The 18,646-nt window shown below is 39.1% G+C and overlaps 1 protein-coding gene across 1 annotated transcript in view; it reads right to left on the bottom strand.

The window, feature by feature from the left end:
* LOC119195167 (exostosin-1) overlaps positions 1-18,646 on the bottom strand; it is a 151,407-nt gene that overhangs the window by 25,453 nt on the left and 107,308 nt on the right. The window contains exons 4-7 of the mRNA XM_037449890.2: positions 13,447-13,540; positions 9,849-9,956; positions 4,728-4,847; positions 842-974 (exon numbers count right to left, since the gene is read on the bottom strand). Of these exons, the coding sequence (XP_037305787.2) occupies positions 842-974; positions 4,728-4,847; positions 9,849-9,956; positions 13,447-13,540 (455 nt within the window). The remainder of the gene's footprint in view (positions 1-841; positions 975-4,727; positions 4,848-9,848; positions 9,957-13,446; positions 13,541-18,646) is intronic.

Genomic DNA, 18,646 nt, shown 5'->3' with positions numbered 1-18,646 from the left:
GTCCCTTCTTGCTTCCTCCTAACCCTTGTGTCCACCATTCCTCAGAGAAAGGCAAACATCCATCTCAGTTAGCCTCAGTCTTTCCGCTCTGCGTGCATATCTAGACACACACACACACAAACGCACACACACACACACACACACACACACACACACACACACACACACACACACACACACACACACACACACACACACACAGTAGTCCACTTTCACCTCACTTTTGCTTGCGGCCTAATGTTGCTGAACTATGCTTCAACAGCAGTCTTGGGTTAAGAATACTTATACTCATAATACTGCCTTTTGCTTTCTTACAGATTCAAGTTGTGAAAACTCTATCGTGTGGTCAGCTGGTGTTTTTGTATTGTTGTTCCGAGTTAAGTCATGTTGGTGGAAACAAATTAGAGACACAACTGTAATAATTGTAGCTATATTTACAGGAAAACTAACGACGATTCCATCCAAAATTGAATTGAGAGAACTGCAACTCCATATAAAGGTGAAGCAATAAGTCGTGTTGCCTCAGAATTGGTTAACTGAGCTCTATTATTCATCTTTTTTTTTTTTTTACTGTTTTGAAAGTCCAAGCAATGTGAGGATGCTCAGGGGAGTGCTGGACTTATACTGAATATTTATTTCTTATGATTTCTAACCGGATTTATGAACACTTACTCTCTATGGATTCAGATATAATGTTATCAAACTGAATTAAACACTATGTGTTCCATGCCTGTTAGTGCACAGTTAAGACTTAAGGACAACTGGTCGACAAAAGCTGTGAGTAAAACCACCAATGTCAAAATAATGTATTCCAGACAAATGGAACAGAACCCACTCTTACCCAGAATGGCATAGTAAAAGGGGAACTGGACAGGGTCAGTTGAGTACTGGGGGAGTGCATAGAGACCACCAGGAAGGGAATTCCACAACAACCCGTTTCTGGACACATGGGAATCCACACGGTCCTGGATGATCTAGACAGAAGAAACACGAGGGCGGCATTAAAAAAGAGAACAAAATACAAAATTCACCAATCAAAGTTAACAAGAGTCAGAAAGGAGAGGTGAGAAAGAAGGGTGTTAATGATCGGAAGAGAGAAGAGAAGTATGGATAAGAAGGTGTGACAATGAAAAAGAAAGACAAAGATGAGAACATTCATGCTCATGGCTCGCTAAATTAAGCAGATTACAATACTGATACTTAAAATATCTTAATATTATATCTTGAAAGAAAAACATGCATTTTTTATTTCATTTTGCACGCACTTCAGAGACAATTAAAAATTGCCATTATTTCCCTTTAAATGATTTAGGGTTAGTTGTTGTTTTGTCTTTGAATAACATCCAACCAAACATACATGTCTCCCCTCGCCTTGTTGCTCCTGGATGGACAGACAGTCCGGTCAGGGAGGAGAGAAGAGACATCATGTAGCACAGGGCCACTGGGTTTGATTCATGGTCCATGGGGCACTTCTTAATGGACTCTTGAATCTTCCCTGTTACCTCAAGATATTTGCTAAAATTGCTAAAGATTTGGCCAGCTGTTTAGCTGAAGCTGCCGTGCTCGGGGAACAGACCTCGGATACTCGAACTGTTCTCTTGAGGCATCAACTTGATCCCAACACGAGGAGTCCATCAACTATTTAGCTAATATTGTGTGTTGGTCCTTAGAGGAAGACGACAACACAACTTCCACCTGCTGCAGGGCATCTGGCTCCACGAGCATTTCAACTTCAGCGACAAGGATGAAATGTATGTATTTCACTTTACTAAACGCTATTACTATTAGTATCTTGCAGAGATATTTTCTTTGTAAGATACTTTTAGACCAATACATTTTATTTGAATGAGACTTGATAAATGACTGGTTTCGTATCGACATTTTGAAACAAGATCATTACTTTGAGTGAAATAGAATACCATTTTCAACTCTGTACTGTAACGTCTATAAGATAAGATTCTTGAAAACAAAGAATAGACAAGCATATTACTGTCGGGCATTTCTCTCCAGCTCCAGAGCTGTCTACCGATCTGTGGAAAATTGGCACTTAAGCCAGCTCTTAACACACACACACACACACACACACGCACACGCGCACACGCGCGCACGTGCACACACGAGCACGTGCACACACACATACTCCCAATATGCCTCATGACACCAACTGTCAGGCGCGCAGTATGCGGGCCGCTACAGTTATCAACAACGCCTCATTTCATCCTTTTAGCCTGGGGGCGTTGTGGTTCTGAGTTTTTTTAGCACATCTGGCCAGTAGTATGTGGCCGTCGTTTGGATTCTACCTAATTTCATACCCAGTTGGTGCGAAACATTTGGGGGTGTCACTGAGGGGCCGTTTGTGCTGTGATTGTGATAGAAGAACGATAAATAGTATAAGCTTCAATTCAATAGTTTACCACCACTTCCGATAAAATAGTTGAATTTATGCCAAGTGCAAGAACATGCAAAGCATGATCTTAATTTGAATACCAAAGCGTTATATCAATTTAATTTATCTTTGGATCTACACCAGCTGAGCATCAGGGCCCCCACTCAACCCCCATCCCTTCCTGCCTCCAACCCGCTCCTGCAGCTTCCTGTATCTTAAATTAATTTTATTCTTTTATTTATATTTTTAAGATGCAAACTTCCTCAGTAATTATTACACCAACTTCTAGTTTTTTCTCGTTAATACATATATTAAAAAAATCTTTCCCAAAGGGAACGTACTGTATGTTCATTTGAAAACATGAATAACACAAAGTGGTAAAAGACACCATTACTCAGTCTAATATAATTGGCTTTTACTGGGCCAGTTTGCTCATTTAAGGGCACTAGACTGTTGAAGCATTTAGCATCATCCTGTAATCAACGATTTGTCGCCATTGTTTAGCAAATGATACACCAATTTGCGCCGAAACATTTTGTACTTAAAATGCAAAAAGAGCACTGGGCCAACACAGAGAAATATTTTAAAAACAGATTATTATCAGACAGAGTTTGATATTAATGTGCTGTGATGCTGTAAAAAAATATAGATACAATTATTTGTAATACTACTATTACACTAACTTTGCTACAGCGAATAAAAAATGAGGTATTTTCTATCTTGGAGTGCAATACGTCAGATGATTTAGGCCTACTGCGAGATATTTGGTAAAAAACATTCATGTTCACAATCTTTCTGACAACACGTCAACGATTGAGGACACCATGCAGTGATTTAGTTCTGATGTGTATGCTAATGAGGAGAATAATGATGATGTTCTACATTTATAATCATATTGTTTTGTTGAGGACTCCATTCTGAACAAGCCTGAAGAGGAATCACGATGCCGATTTCAATGTTGAAATGATACAGATGACGAAAGAACGTGACGATAATCGGAAACAGTATTGTGTGCTACAACAGAGATCACAGCAATTGTACTGAGGATGATGGGGGTAATTAAGAGGATTATTATGTTCTGTGTCTGTATCAAAGATGCCAGGGAGAGCAAATAGTCCCCGAGGACTGAATCAAGGCTGCAGTGAACCAACAACAACAACAACCACAGAGAGTAGAACAAGAGGAGGAAGGTTCTTTTACTCAAAGTTCATCCTCTGCACTTGAGCTTCTGAGGTCGTTTAATGAAGGAAGCCTCCAGCATTCTAGTCCTGAGAGTGTTCAGATACACCCACACACCCACACCCCCCCCCCCACACCCACACACACACACACACATTCTGCAGCCTCCCTAACTTGAGGGCATCCGTGGTCTATGGACCTCCTTCACATTTGGCCCCTCATGCTCACATTAGTTATGGATTCCAGGCATAAAAATTGAACTTTGAACATTGTCAAAATCATGAATGCCCTCCTAAATAATTTAAGTTTAAATAATATTGTTCGAAAATGCAATTGAGTAGATGGACAAACTATTCAGTATACAATAACCTTATAGTAGAAAATAAACTGCAATCCCTTAAAGCTGCACTATTCAATATTTTCATATAAACAATTTTTTAAATGAGGGATTAAATGATTAAATGTTTGCGATGCAGAAGTGATTGTATGCTACCCGGTAGCATGTTGGTGGAGACCAAAGCAGAGGTAAAAGGAAAGTAATAATGAATAATGTAACTCTGTGCCGGAAAAATAGAAATACCACATTTATGAAGTGACATGTAACATTTTCCACTGCCCCCAAATGGCCAAAGAAATATGTGTGTGTGTGTGTGTGTGTGTGTGTGTGTGAATTTAAAGATTTACACAAAAGTATATACCAAACATAAATTCTTATTTTTGAAAAACCAAATGAAGTTACAGCAACCTTACATCTGATTGTTTAAGGGTTGTAATGTTTTGAATTTGATTATAAGATGGTTTCTATTAGCTGGTTAAAGAAAGCCACCCAAAAGTAACCGTAACCTAAAACTCCATCGAGAAACTCTTCTCTTCTTGAGGTGGCCTTGAACAAGACAAACCCCCAATACATGAGCTATATGTGCATATACAGCCCATGAATATGAAGCAGCTGGATATTGCTGGAAAAGAGGGAACACATCCAGCTAAACTTCCTTTAGAAAAATATGACTGACAACTGGAGACGGATTCATTATAGAAGTTTATCTTTAGGAGGTGAAGCGTAGCCTGCGGCATGGTGCACCACACGGAAAAATCCTGGAAAATCCTGGAAAAACTAAATCCAAAACTAAACGTTACGAATATTTCCCTCCCATGAGCCTACCTCCAGAGTAGTTAAGACGATTTTGGTGACAGAAGAAAAGTAGGCGTCCCAGAGGAACTGAGTCTGCTGGCGGAGAGCCAGGATCCTGTCACGGCCGACAGACCGGGTAATGGAGGGAACCTGGGGGAGGAGGAGAGGGGGGAAAAGCCAGAGGACATATGTTAAAAGAATGTTGAGAGAGAGGATGAGAACCAGTGTGGAAGAAAGAAAAGAAGGCAGAGCTCCAGCAGGCAGGTGGAGGAAGCATCAGTAATTAAGTCATTGTGATAAGAAAACCCTTCTTCTGTCCACCAGCTTGTCCTGAGGACAACCACCTGCTCTCTGAACCTAGTACTGATGTCACACATTATGGTGGTTACTATGTTACTATAACAGTTATTTTAACTAGATCAGACCATTGTATTCTCAACATATGGATGTGATAAGAAATGAATGTAAATTTAAAAAAAAAACACATGGAGCTAGATAGATACACTGAAACACACACACACACACACACATGCACACACTGAAACACACACACACAGAGGTGTTATATCTCACTCAGGTTGCTGCGAGGTGCATTCAACCTGTTGTGCTGTAGCTGATTGTTGATATTGTGACAAAAAATATTGGCAGATTATACTCACACCATTTGGTGATGACATTATCAGGTTTTCTTTTCCTAGTTTCATTTATATAGTCAATAGTTTGGACACACTTTCCCTCAATTGGGCAAATTGCTCATGGCCCCTTTAATTAATTCCCCTACAGTTTTCGCCAATTAACATCCTCCACATGAACCTGCTGTATATTACACAAATCCATTACACATCATATGTGTGATAAATAATTCAAAAAATGAGTTCTTTGTTGTTCCTCCATTTTCCTTGGTTTAATACCGAGTACAGCCCCCCCCCCCGTCAATGTGCAAACAAACTCTGCAGACACCGGGTCCCAGCTCGCACTGTCATGACGGACGTGAGCAGCTGGCATGTGCCTGGCGGCAGGGAGCAGCCCGGGGAAGAGGCATCGGACGGATGAAATCCAGGGAGACAAGGATCCTGCCAACCTGACCAGAGTGCTAAAGATCCTGAGGTGCCGAGGAAGATGGAGTTTTTCAACGCAACAGTTTGGAGACAAACTGGTCTCCTCGATGAGGTCGGACCTTCGCTGCGCAATTCAGCTTTGACAATGGGGCTAAAAGGAGAAGAGCACCGTCAGTTCTCAAGAGGTGGGAGTGGATTTGGAGCCCATATGGTGTTCTGCCCCCCCCCCCCAAAAAAAACCCTTTCACTGAAAGTTAGTGTAGTCAGTGGAATAATGACTCATGGTGCTGAAATGATGCATTACGACATCAAATGGACTTAACATCAGCTATGAGGCGTTGAGGCGGAGCTTCTTATTAATCAATTAGATGCTTGGCATCCATCTCTGATTGAAATCAATCTGCTTCTCCCATAACTTCGAATGAGGCAGCTGTAAGGAGGAGCCTGTATTGATGTTCTCATTTTACACAGAAATATTGTGTCTCCCTCCATAAAGGGGAACTAATATTGAATAATTTGCTCGTGATACAAGTTTATTCTTTTGGCATGTGTGTGTTTTGAATTAGCACTTATATTACAATCCTGTGGACAAATACTAGACTGACATTGCCTACATTTGTTTTTTGCACGTTATGATTGCTTTCTATATTTATATTTTTGTGGATTTGCACTCCTTCCAAATGAAGAACTATGTCAATTTTACTGCTGCACAACAATTTCTCAGCACTGATGTTTTTATCTAAAAACTGCAGTTTATAGTGAACCGCTGTGTGGCTGATGTAGACATACAACAACACAGCATGAAAGACTTTGTCCCCTCATTTATTTAAAAGAGACTACTGCAGCGGAGGAATGAACATTTAGCTGACTCTTATCCAAAACAACTTACAATAAGTGCATTCAACTAAGAGGTTACAGACCCAGAACAACAATAATCAAGAAAGTTCTTCAAGAAAGCCAAACTACTAAGTGGTTATAAAGTATGCACCATCGTCAGTGTTAACAAAGTGCAAACTAGTTACAGGTACAGTCAGTAGAGGTGTGTTTGAGAAACGTAATCTGTAACCTGATTTCACTTTTGAGTTGCAATGCACTGTCATTGAGATAGTTTCTGTGTTACAATAAAATAAAGCAAATAAATCCAAGCTGATTTGTACTGTATATACAGTATATATATATACTGTATAAGTCTGTATTGTATTTCATTTTCTGACTTCGAGACTGAAGATGAATGGTCTGCATAGTGGAGAGCTAAAAGAATAAACCAGAGTCCGGGTGTGAAGACACCGTTTTGGAGGTTTTTGTTGCCGTTGACGTCGGCGACATCATCCGCTGACAGCAGAGAGCTTTAATTGTTCAGCGCTGAGGTGGAATATAAACAACACCAATCAAATCTGCCCAATTCTCTTCCCCTGCATTGACTCTAATAGTGTTTGTGTTTCTCAGCAGGCGCTCGGTGTGTGTGTGTGTGTGCGTTGTGTATGTCACCTCTCCACGGGGGGGAATCAAAACCCTACATATCAAACAGCCAGGGATTGTGGTTCTCAGTGATGTAATTGAAAGTAATGAGATTCACCAGGTGTTGAAACTCTGATGTTGTGCTGAACAGAGTTTGTTTGTGTGTGTGTGTGTGTGTTTGTGGGAGTGGTGGAGATAGAAAAAAAGAGAGAGAGAGAGAGAGAGAGAGTGAAAGGGAGAGAGAGAAAAGCAAAGAAAGACAGCGAGGCCAAGCATCCAGAATCTGTTTACGAACCAGAAACAGGTTTTTTTTATTGTATTTTAATTATACTGTAGAGACGCTGTCATCAAGTCAAGCTGACACCAACTAATTAAATTCTTCTGTGGTATTTGAATGCTTTTAATGACAGTTCAGTTATGCCATGAAGCCATTTCCCGGGCTTAAAGGAGTCTGTGCTGACACTTTATTCCCAGCATCAGCTTGATCTTTTGCAATCTTGCCAGCTGTCTTTGTACTGCAGGAAAAACATTAAGCTGCTTGAAGGTGTCCTCAAAGTCTGGAAAGCTTTTTTTTTTCTAAAAGTAACAAGGATTTATTAAAGTCTATATGTAAAAAAGACATTTGAGCAAAAGAGAGTTTTGGGCAGTTCACATGTCATCACATGTAAAGATGTCAGCACTTTGGCATGCCTCGTACCTCATGCCTGTTGCATGTGAAAAAGGGATTTTATGTCTATAAAATATATTTTGGGTTTTATAAAACTGGTTTTGATGCAGGTGTTGTTGTAAAACAATATTTTGAGACGCATAAATGAAATGTATAAATGGCCGTTGTTGATTTAGATGATCACTTGATCTATTGGATATATTTTGGAGTAACCAAATGATTGTTTACTCTATAAATTTACATTTCCCAGAGTTATTTTTGCAGCTACAGTTGAAGCTACAAGTAATAAACTTCTAATACTAACCATTTGCTTAATTTTCAACTTTGAAGCTCCCTTGGTGAAGTCAGGAATAGAAGACGATATATATATATACAGTATATTGTATAAATAGGATACGAATGAAGTATTCTAACTCATCATTTCATACAGATATAAATTTGGTAAATATACAAGCTGGTTGTTTAAAATACCTGTGATCGTGTTCTGCAATAAATGTTAAAATGTAGAACATCTTTCCTTTGGAAATATGTTTTTATAGCGGGAAAAAAGGTCAAATAAAGCTTGCCAAAAATCGTTCACCAAAGACTGCAATTATTACTGTTGTATTACTGTGTGAGAGATAATGAAAAGGTGGTCAATGCACTCATCATGTGGCTGCTATCAGGTGTTTAACTCTGCCTCTTCATGTTTATTAGTTCCTCTAAAGTCTGCTTCCTGAAACAAATGCATGTTTTGTTTATCCTCTGTAATAGCAGACACATGAACAACATCATTGTTTCACCACTTCAGACACACAATACTTCAACATTTCATCTTAACCACCAATTAGCATGCTTTTAGGAAGACGGCTTTGTTTTGTTGAAAGGAACAAACAACACCTCAAAAACTACGATGACAGTCAGTGCCTCATTGTAATGATTTCTGATCCAAAAAGATGCTTTATGTAAATGAAAAGCCAAGTTAGTCATGCATTTAATGAAGGCTTGTCTGCTGAATGAAATTAGCATCACTGTTGGGGGGCTGACGGTGCACGTGTTAATTAAAGGGAGAGACATACAGTCTATGACAAGCGCACACTGTCCAGGTGGCTTCATAGGTCATGCAGTTGGCACGTAGAAATGGAGATAATAATTATAGAACGTAAATATCACTCCTGCTCACTGCTTTAATTAAAAGGAACAGAAGGAGATCCAATTGTAGAATAATCTGTCTCCGATATAAATAGTTCCTTTCAGAGCCGTCATGTGACAGTGAAATACAATCTACTGGAAGCCACGAGGCAGCCATTAGACACCACACGTCAGTTATGTGTTGATAGATGCTAATAAATAATTATATTCACTCTGTGATGAAATGACCTTTTCCCAAGCGTAGATGCAACTCCTCGTGTAGATAACACTGAGCTTTCGGTTATTCTGTTTGATTTCCTGCTCAGACACCCATCTGTTGTTGTACATGTATGTGACAGAACCAGTCACTATCCATCAAATAAATGCCAATACATCTGAACAGCACCTCCTGGTCTATGTGAGGGGCTTCCGTGTATGAGTCAGCCTCAGCTGGATCCTTGGGATCGCCCAGGAGGGGATCTGGAGTACGATATGATAATTATATCGAGGGGTAGATGTGGTTTTGTCACCACCTTAGGGTCTACCTTATAGAGGCACAATAGGATAATTGAAAGAAAAGTACAGAGTACATCGCAAACAATTGCCCGTTCTCTCTGCGTGGAATTTCAATGTTTTTACTCATATTCAAATTTAGCACAGATAAATAATTCAGCGTTGTTTTGGGATAAATATTCTCTGCGTGATTTGAAGTATACAGATGGTTTATTTTTGCTTGTTGGTGGGAGTGTGTAGCCTCTAACCGCAAAAAAATATAAATATGTGTCTGCTGGATGCAACGCATTCCTTTCCTCTTTGTCCGTTGTTTGTTAGTCCCGTCCATCGGTCGACCCTTTTTACCTGTAAGAGAAGTCTCTCATCTCCAACGATGGCGGCTTTCCTCCAGTCGATGACTTCAGAGAAGGGAAGCTCCCAGCCGCTGCTCAGAATAACTGGAATGCAGGCCGCCTGTTAGGAGGAGAAACAATACGTTATTTTTAGGGCCGGGACTCGATTAAAAATATTAATCTAATTAATTAGAGGCTTTTTAATTAATTAATCGAAATTAATCGCATTTATTATACATACAAATATATGACCTGAGAACAGTGAGAAGTCATTTTTTTCACATGGATTTTTATTTATCATATTTAGAAATATAGTACTTTCAGAAATTCAGGTAGCCTATAGGTTTTTTTAAGTAGACCAATACTTTCAAGTACATTCAGAACATTGGTTATTTTTTCAGACGTGGACTTAGTTACCCTGGTCCTCAAACCAGTCATCTGGTGCAGTGTGGGTTGGGTGTGGGTCCTTGTACTCGTAGTCGGGCTAACGTCCACGCTAGCTGCTAATTGTTTTGCGTTGAGGTGATACTTGAGGCTTGATGTGAATTCCTTGTTGCACAGCTTGCACACAACCACGCTCTTATCGACGCTTTCATCCGTGTGTTTATTATAATAAGATTTCCCATTCACGGGGCCACCCGACACGGTCTCGTCAGCTTCTTCGTTCATGTTCACTGTGGTTTGTTGTTGTCTGAAGTCATGAACGCTAGTTGGTGCTTCAGTATAATCGGTCCCCCAGAAACTCATCCAGTGAGAAACGTTCCGCGGTGCAAAAAAAAGTGTAAAAATGCGTAAAAAATGTGTAATGCGTTATTTTTATGTGTAATTAATTAATCTTAATTCATATTGTAATTAATTAATCACAATTAACGCGCTAAAGTTCCGGCCCTAGTTATTATTTCTTCAGGCAGGTGGAGCTGAAACATTGTCAGAGTTTACATTAATAAAACTATTTGTAATAATTTATTGAGATGAACTCAGCTTTCTGTCTTGTTTAGTTGACAAAGTATTTATTTTCTTATTGTTTTCTTATATTTTTAGAGACTGGATGTTACTGTTTTACTGTTACTGAAGAAATGAAAAGCTCTCTGTTGGGAGAGAGATAGATGCCAGTGATACATGACGTCTAACCAGAAGTTAAGAGCACAGCAGTGGGAGGGATTTAATTCCCCACCAGTTCTCCTCCCAAGTAGCTTCTCTCTGAGGAGTCTCTTTGAACATTTTCCAAGTGAGGGTTTGCAGAAACAAACAGAGTTGCCAAGAGATTAAGGACAAGGTTTTTTTTTGTTCATTTTATTTTTCTGCATGCATCAATATTTAGTGGGTTCATTAATGTGACTTAATTCATCAGGTACTCCCTTCATTTCCCACAGGATCCCTTTGTGTTGCTGTATTATTATTTTAATGACATTTGAAATGTGTAGTTAATGGATAGCAGTTGATTGTGCAGTCTGCTGGACTAGTACACTGTAATTATTTAACTGGAAAATGTGCTTTTTCTGCATCATTTCTTCCACTATCGCACATTTCACGCTTCGTCTATCTGGTGTACGTTCATTGCATTATCTGATTAAACTAAAAAAGATAATGAATTGATGAAATATAATCAAATCCTATTTCATATTGACAAGAAAGAGCACTTTTCAACCAAGTTGATCATGCTGAATGGGAAGAGTATATAAAAACATAAAAAAACATAAAAAATACATTTGGAAAGTTTGTAATGCAAAGGTTTAACTTTTTCCATTTATTCTTTAGATATACTCCACCGACCTCATGTATATAAAGTAAAACATATACTATATATATATGAATAGAATGCACAGAAAAAGTGGGGTTTAATTCACATGCAGGCCCCACCGTTCTGATTGCATTAAAAAGTAAACTTTTACTCATGCATTCGCTAGTTGCTTCATACTATGACAGTTTCCCTCAAATTAGATTTAAAAAAACAATACATCACGTTGCTCACTGCACTGAAAAGAATTGCAATATGTTATTATTACAACATGTGATAATATATATGGAATTAATATTTTCTAACTAAAATATAATATATTCACATGTGATATTTAGAAAGGTAATATGTTTAAAGACCACAAAAGTTAATTAAAGTAATTACCACATATTATATTCATGAATATCATTGTTAGTTATGTGTTCAAATGCTAATAAGATAATTGATAAGCACTGATTGGGAGTTTTGATAAAACAATGTCACTGTCAAATGGGATGGATACATACTGTGTGGTGGCAACTGCAGAGTTTGGGACAGAAAGTCTGGTATTTTCATTTAAAGCTCGACTGGATCCTCAACCAAGTGAACCTGAGCGATTAAAGGAGATTCATGAAATGTGTGTGATCAGGGACACTGGTGTGATTAGTCTGGCTTTGTGAGATTACTTATTCTTTTGTCTAGCTTTCTCTTGCTGTCAACCTCTTACTTGTCCTCTAAATGTTGATTAACATTACCTTTGCAAAAAAGACTTATTTAGCTATTTTTGTTGTCTATTCTTTTCTGTGTCCATTATAGTCTTGTTTCTGGTTAAACATAATCCATTGAATTGATTTGAACACATTTTAATTAAAAACATAATTCTACCTGCCACTTTGTGGATATTTTGCCCCAAATCGGTGAACTCTATGAAAAAGCCAAATACAGAGAGGTTGCTGACACGTTATCTTGTGTGTGTTGTTATACGTATAACCTGCAGGCTGCAATTTGCCTTAAGATGTTTCTTAATGGGTATTGTCACTTGTAAACAAATTCCTATTATAAAAAACTGAAAAAAGCTGATTGACTCACTCTTCTATATAAAAGGGAAATCAGTTAGAAGTTAAAAGTAGTGAGAAAAACGGTTACTTCACATTCCAGCTCTTCCTCTACGAGGCAAAGGCAAGCACAAAATAATGCATTCCTAATTGTCAGAATGTGGAGCGTTTCATCAACAGAATATTTAGAAGGCGTGGAACAACAAGAAGAAAGTATAACAACCGAGCCAGGAGGAACCGTTTGATACGTGATGTCAAAACAACCAGGAGACAGAGAGTCACGGGGTGCGGAATGGAAGATGAGCACAGCTGTTTCTCTTCTCTGTGATCTGTGTATCTACAGAAACAGACCTTTTCTGTGGCAAGTGGATGACAGATTGTCAATAATCATAAGATCAACTGTTGCTAAGAGGAGGGCGCGCAACTCTTTGATTTGTGCACAGCTGGAGCTCGGTAAGCTGTCAGATACATTGATGTATAAAAAGAACCGGAGACAGTGTTGGAGGCGTTGCCCCGGTCATTCACAAGAAAAATAATTAGAATATTTTCACAAAAACAAAGAAAAGAAATGAAAATGCACTCATGCAACGCATCTCATATATATATACAGTATATATATATATATATGTATACTTTATATATGTGTACATTTCTTCCAAAATATCTATATAATAATATAAATGCTAAAAGCTGGCCCTTTAATGCGCCAGTCTGCTTAAAACAAAGTGCGTCTCAGATTGCTCACAGACGCTTTACACACACTCATACAACCCATAATGCAACACTGTATTTAGTAAGTATACATACATACACACACACACACACACACACACACACACCTGAAGGGCCTCCAGAAAGCGGAAGGATCCAAGACGGCGGCCCCGGGGCACCATGCAGAAACTCGAGTTATGAAGCAGTTCCTGGTAGTCAAACCTACAGAAACAGATCAAAACAAAAACAAAAATTGGTGAACTGATGAGGGGAGGAAAACCTTGGTAACAACTAAATCTTTCAAAAGTAAGGAGAGAGAAAGAGAGAGTTCCCGAAATGTGAGCTTTAAGAACGCAGGTTTGTAGCTTCAGAAAAGATACATGGCTGAAATGATGACACGTGTTGGAGAAAAAAAAAAGCAATCCAGAGCTGTTCATATCAACCACCAGTGGCCCTCTAAGCACATTTCATCTGATCAAGACAGAGAATCCTTCACACAGAGTTACCTTTAGTCAAGGATTCAATAAACTATTGATCTGACAGCAGGGTGAGTCTTCTCTGTGAGGTGAGATGAAGGTGAAGGTCGATACTTAAATTCTACCGGCAAAAGTATTTTAGTGCAAATGATTCAGCTCTCATAGTCTGTTTTCATATATTACATATATATATATATATATATATATATATATATATATATATTTTTTTTACAGGCAGAAAACTGACTTAACAAAGTTACCACCTGGTTCCCACAAAAACAGTTGCCTTTTCATTTCGCCTAAACATGTGATTACTAATTTAGTCAAATGCAAACCTAGAAGTAGAATCACGAATCAGTTACATGTGGTGAATTTTAGACAATGAAAGAATCCGTATTTGCAATGAACGTTTCTCAAAGGTCAATTACAAAATCAGAAGTATGGCAATATCCATTTTAGTTGTTTGAATAACCGTGAAATATTAACTGGGATTCCCTTTTCATTGTGGGGTATACTAAAGATGATCATTTAACAAAATGTGTACTGTTTGTGGTTGTTGTGAGATGATTATCTTAAAAAGCTGCCTGTGTATGGTCCTAAATGGCTAAATAAAGTTTTTCCAAAAACTAGCAAGCCCCTTCTGTATGTGATGTATGTTTAAAGCTGTGTGTCTGTGTGTGTGTGTGTGAGTGTACCCACACATGATCTCGGGGCTGGCCTGAGGAGATTTCAGATTGCCGCCTAATCTGTCGGGGGATCAACTGCCCCCCCAACCTCACCAACTAGACACCTGTGTGTGTGTGTGTGTGTGTGTGGGGGGGGGGGGGGGCTGTGTCCACCAACCTGGAAAGCCTGCCTCTACAATCAGTGTGTTTGTTTGTGATAAGTCTTTGTGATGAAAGAACGTCTGGCATATCACTTACTGTCACTGCACCAGTGTGTCTGTTCATCTGTGTGTGTGTGTGTGTGTGTGTGTGTGTGTGTGTGTCCATGCACGCATGTGTGATTGTGAAAAGAGGATGAGATAATAATAAGATGTCAAGTTTGTCAACCAAAAGACAAGGTCATTCTAACTGCCGCTGAGACACATGTAAAGATGGTTATTTGGGAACAACAACGCACGACTGCTTTGACTCCAGTTAAATGTGTAGCACACGGCTCCCCTGTTTCAACGATTTAGGACAAAGTCCCACTCAGTGACCTTGAGCTTTTGTGATGTCATCTTCATCTGAAATGAAGGAGCCTGGGATCCCAAAGTGCAGCTGCTTCGTCCTGAGCTGCTGCCCGTACCCACATTCTGGAATACTGAGCACACAAGGCACCAGAGGGGCTGCTATAAGTCAACATAATATATATATATATATATATATAGGTATATCTATCGTGCACATACTGTATAGTTAAATGTGTTCTGGGGACCTATTTGCCAGAATAGAATATAATACTATTAACTAATTTAATGAATGTATATCACCTGAAATAATAAATGGCTTTTTAGTTTGCACAAAATGATGCCTTCGTAGCTACTAACAGACCTGTGACACAATTTTATAAAATGTCGCCTCTTTACACAGGTCCAAATGATTTGAAATGAGGCAGTTAATATTTGACTTTCAGCTTTAATTCAACTGACATAACAAAAACGGTGGTTAACAGAGGTTGACTGGTTGCCTTCCCAGTGACGTGCGGTGAGGTTGCTGGCTGGGGAGGCACTGACTCTTTCAAAGTCAGATTTACAAATTCAACAAAGTAGCATAAATTTACCATTCAACTGGCTGCTTGCACATTGACTACTGGTTATGTTTCATATCCTGTATCGTGTATTCTTTTAAAATACGGGAAATCAAGCGTTCTGATTGGTTGAGAGTGAGTCACGGGGTGTACTGAATTGAGCCATAATGTACCTGTTTCAGTGCGGTGAACAAAATATAAAATTAAAATTAATGCCAATCTCCTTGCTAATCATCAACCAATTTCTGTAGGCTGCTGAAATGCAATACACAAAGTTTAGTGTCTACAACTTGTGTTGTGCTGAAAGGCAGCTGTTAACTTATAATGTCACGGACAACCGTATCATAAAGGCAATAAGGTTTGCCAACAACACCCTTATTAACCCATTATTTACAATAAAATAGAGCCTCTCGTATGTATTATTGCCTAAATATTTTATACATTTTTTATATATTATTAAAATACGGCTGGTTATTAATTTGTGTCGTGTACAGCAGTGTTAGCATGCTCTTACCTAGTAACTTATGTTAAGTCCATTCGCCTTGTGGACAAACATCTCTATGACTGGTGTAAAAGTCCTCTTTATCTTCTTTTAGGTCCGCCTCTTTGTCTTATGAGACATTATTGCTCGTTTTTGGTCGGACCGTATGTTTTCAGTCTTAAAGGACTGATGCGGTGCACTTGACGTTCGCTAACGTTACTTGACTGTTTTAGCTAGCACACGCTAACTGTCCGTAATACGTGAAGAAAAACAACAGCAGAAGGAGCCCGTGTGCTCAACACGCCCCCCTTCAGGGAGACGGAGGTACTGACTCAGCCTCCAGCACATTTTAATATTTTAATTTTAATCATTATATGTTTTTAATCTTTTTTTTTTTACATTTCGTGATGACATAGGGGAGGCACTGCCAGACACTTGTCTGTGCCTTTCGTAATTTTGCACAATCTCAAGGGCAAAACAGTGGTACAAAGATCTGTCGTCTGAATCGCGTGGTCCCTGAATTAATGTTGTTTTGGCAAGAATGGTCATCTTCATCCTCAATTGCACACTGGTCCCTTACAGGCATTGCAAAAAAAGGAGGGGATCAGCTGTAGGGGCCAGTTTAGACTAAGATACCAGAAGTTGTGCAAAAAGATGCCCCTCTGACAATTATATTCTCTTTTAAACCGTCCGAAAGGGAGATGCTGCATGAGAAGCTCAGGATAAAAATCCGCAGAGGAGCTTCCAAGACTCTCTGGTCCACACTTTTTGTCCCGTTTCTGGCATTGATTGATTCAGCTGTCACAGCAGCCTCCTCGTGGCCGTGTTTCCTGGTACGGTTGCCCAGGGCAGCATTCCCATGTGTAGGTATAACCTCCCCAGGATGCTTTCAGGTGTTGCCGGCTCCGCAGAAAGAAAAAAAAAAAAGCGCTGTCCTCCCCATTCTGATCGAGACGTGACATGAAAGCAAATGCTTAGCACAGCATTACTTCTAGTGCAGGGAGCAGCTTAGTGGTGTGCTGTCTTGGACACAGAGAACTTTATTACCAGACTACCAATAAAGAAAAACATTAATGTAGGAATTCACAGCATTTGAAACAAAGAAGACATCGAGTAAGAAATAATAAAACAAAGTCAGTTGTATTTTATTGTATTTCATCTAATTTGTCAAACGTTAACCATTAATATGTCACAACTACTGCATTAAAGTCTGCTTAGAATTGGTCCTCAAAGCCACTTAGCCAAATAAAAATGACCAAAAATCTGAAGATATCACTTACAGAGATATCTAGAACCAGGGAAGCTCACTGCATTTGACGACTCAACATGTCAGTGTAGGTCTTTTCATAGCAGTTTAACTTCCTCTACGTACACTGCGCTCCGATTCGGAAAGGTCAGTGCTTCTGCTAGTGCCTGATATACTGGGAGTAGATCCCATGAGAAACCCTTCTTGTAGAAGAGGGAATCCTGGGATGTCCCAAGAGGAGCTGGAGAGACATCATGCATTAAAGAGAGAGGAGATACATGGGCTGCTCTGCAAGGTGTGTCGGCACCCTGCACGATCACCACAGTCAACAGGACCAGAACTCACTCCTCTCACTGGCCCATCCTCTCCGTGCACATTTTCTCAGCCAACGTATCATGTGTCTCACAAACCTGTCTCAGTTTTGGCAGTCAAGGAAGTAGAGAGTATGTTTCGCCACTTTGTCCCTACACCTATTTGCATTGTTAGTATGGCTTGATAGTGTATCGATCACATTTATAAAATGTGATCCCTTCACGTGGCAAGATGTGTACTGTATGTATATTTGTAGGAAAACATTCTCTTCAAATAAAGATTTTTGAAGGTAGGCCTACTTTTTACACTGTGAATGTCTATTAATGATGCAGATTAGTTTACATAAGCGTTAGTTGCAGTGGCGCCTTTGTGTTTTTATGTTTTTGAATATACCCAGTAACTATTTTTAAATGAGATTTCTGCGCAAAATATATGCTTTTCCTGCACGTCCTTTTTCCCTGTCTGCATTTTTCAGGTGGGCTGGGGCCAGGCCCAAAAGAGGTGGGTCTAAGAAGCATTAATAAGCCGATTACTGATTAAAAATAAATGAATGACACATGATTTAGCCAATGAGCGTCCAAAATATAGATTCAGCCTTGGGCCAGGGTCCCAGGCTGTGCTCTCTTGTCAGGGCTAGTCTCGCCTTTTAACAACATGACAATGGCGAGCACGAGCAGTATTCTTCCAAGAAGACTCAACCCGACCTTGGTAAAATCTCTCTTCCAAGACCTGTTTGGGAGAAGAACTGGTGGAGACACTAGAGGTAAAAAAACTGGACCCAGATCAACCTGGCGTCAAAATCAGACAACGGACTGGCCTGAAAGTGAAGCCACACATAAAAACTAGGTTCATAAGGGCATCCTAGTTTATATATACATGTTCAATTTGAAATATTAATCAAATCAAATATATTTTTATTAAAAGATATTTATCTTACATAATGATATATTTATTATAATATATTTATTATATCATATTTATGATTTCAATATACTGAATTGTATGAATAAGATGTTCTTATTGTGTTAAACTGTTGTAATTAATGTTAAACATTTAACTACGAAGTAAGAATGCATGTTTGA

This window comes from Pungitius pungitius, chromosome 20 (genome assembly GCF_949316345.1).
Source record: "Pungitius pungitius chromosome 20, fPunPun2.1, whole genome shotgun sequence".
NCBI lineage: Eukaryota > Metazoa > Chordata > Actinopteri > Perciformes > Gasterosteidae > Pungitius > Pungitius pungitius.
Note: the sequence above shows the minus strand (reverse complement) of the source record. Positions and strands in the feature narration are given on the sequence as shown.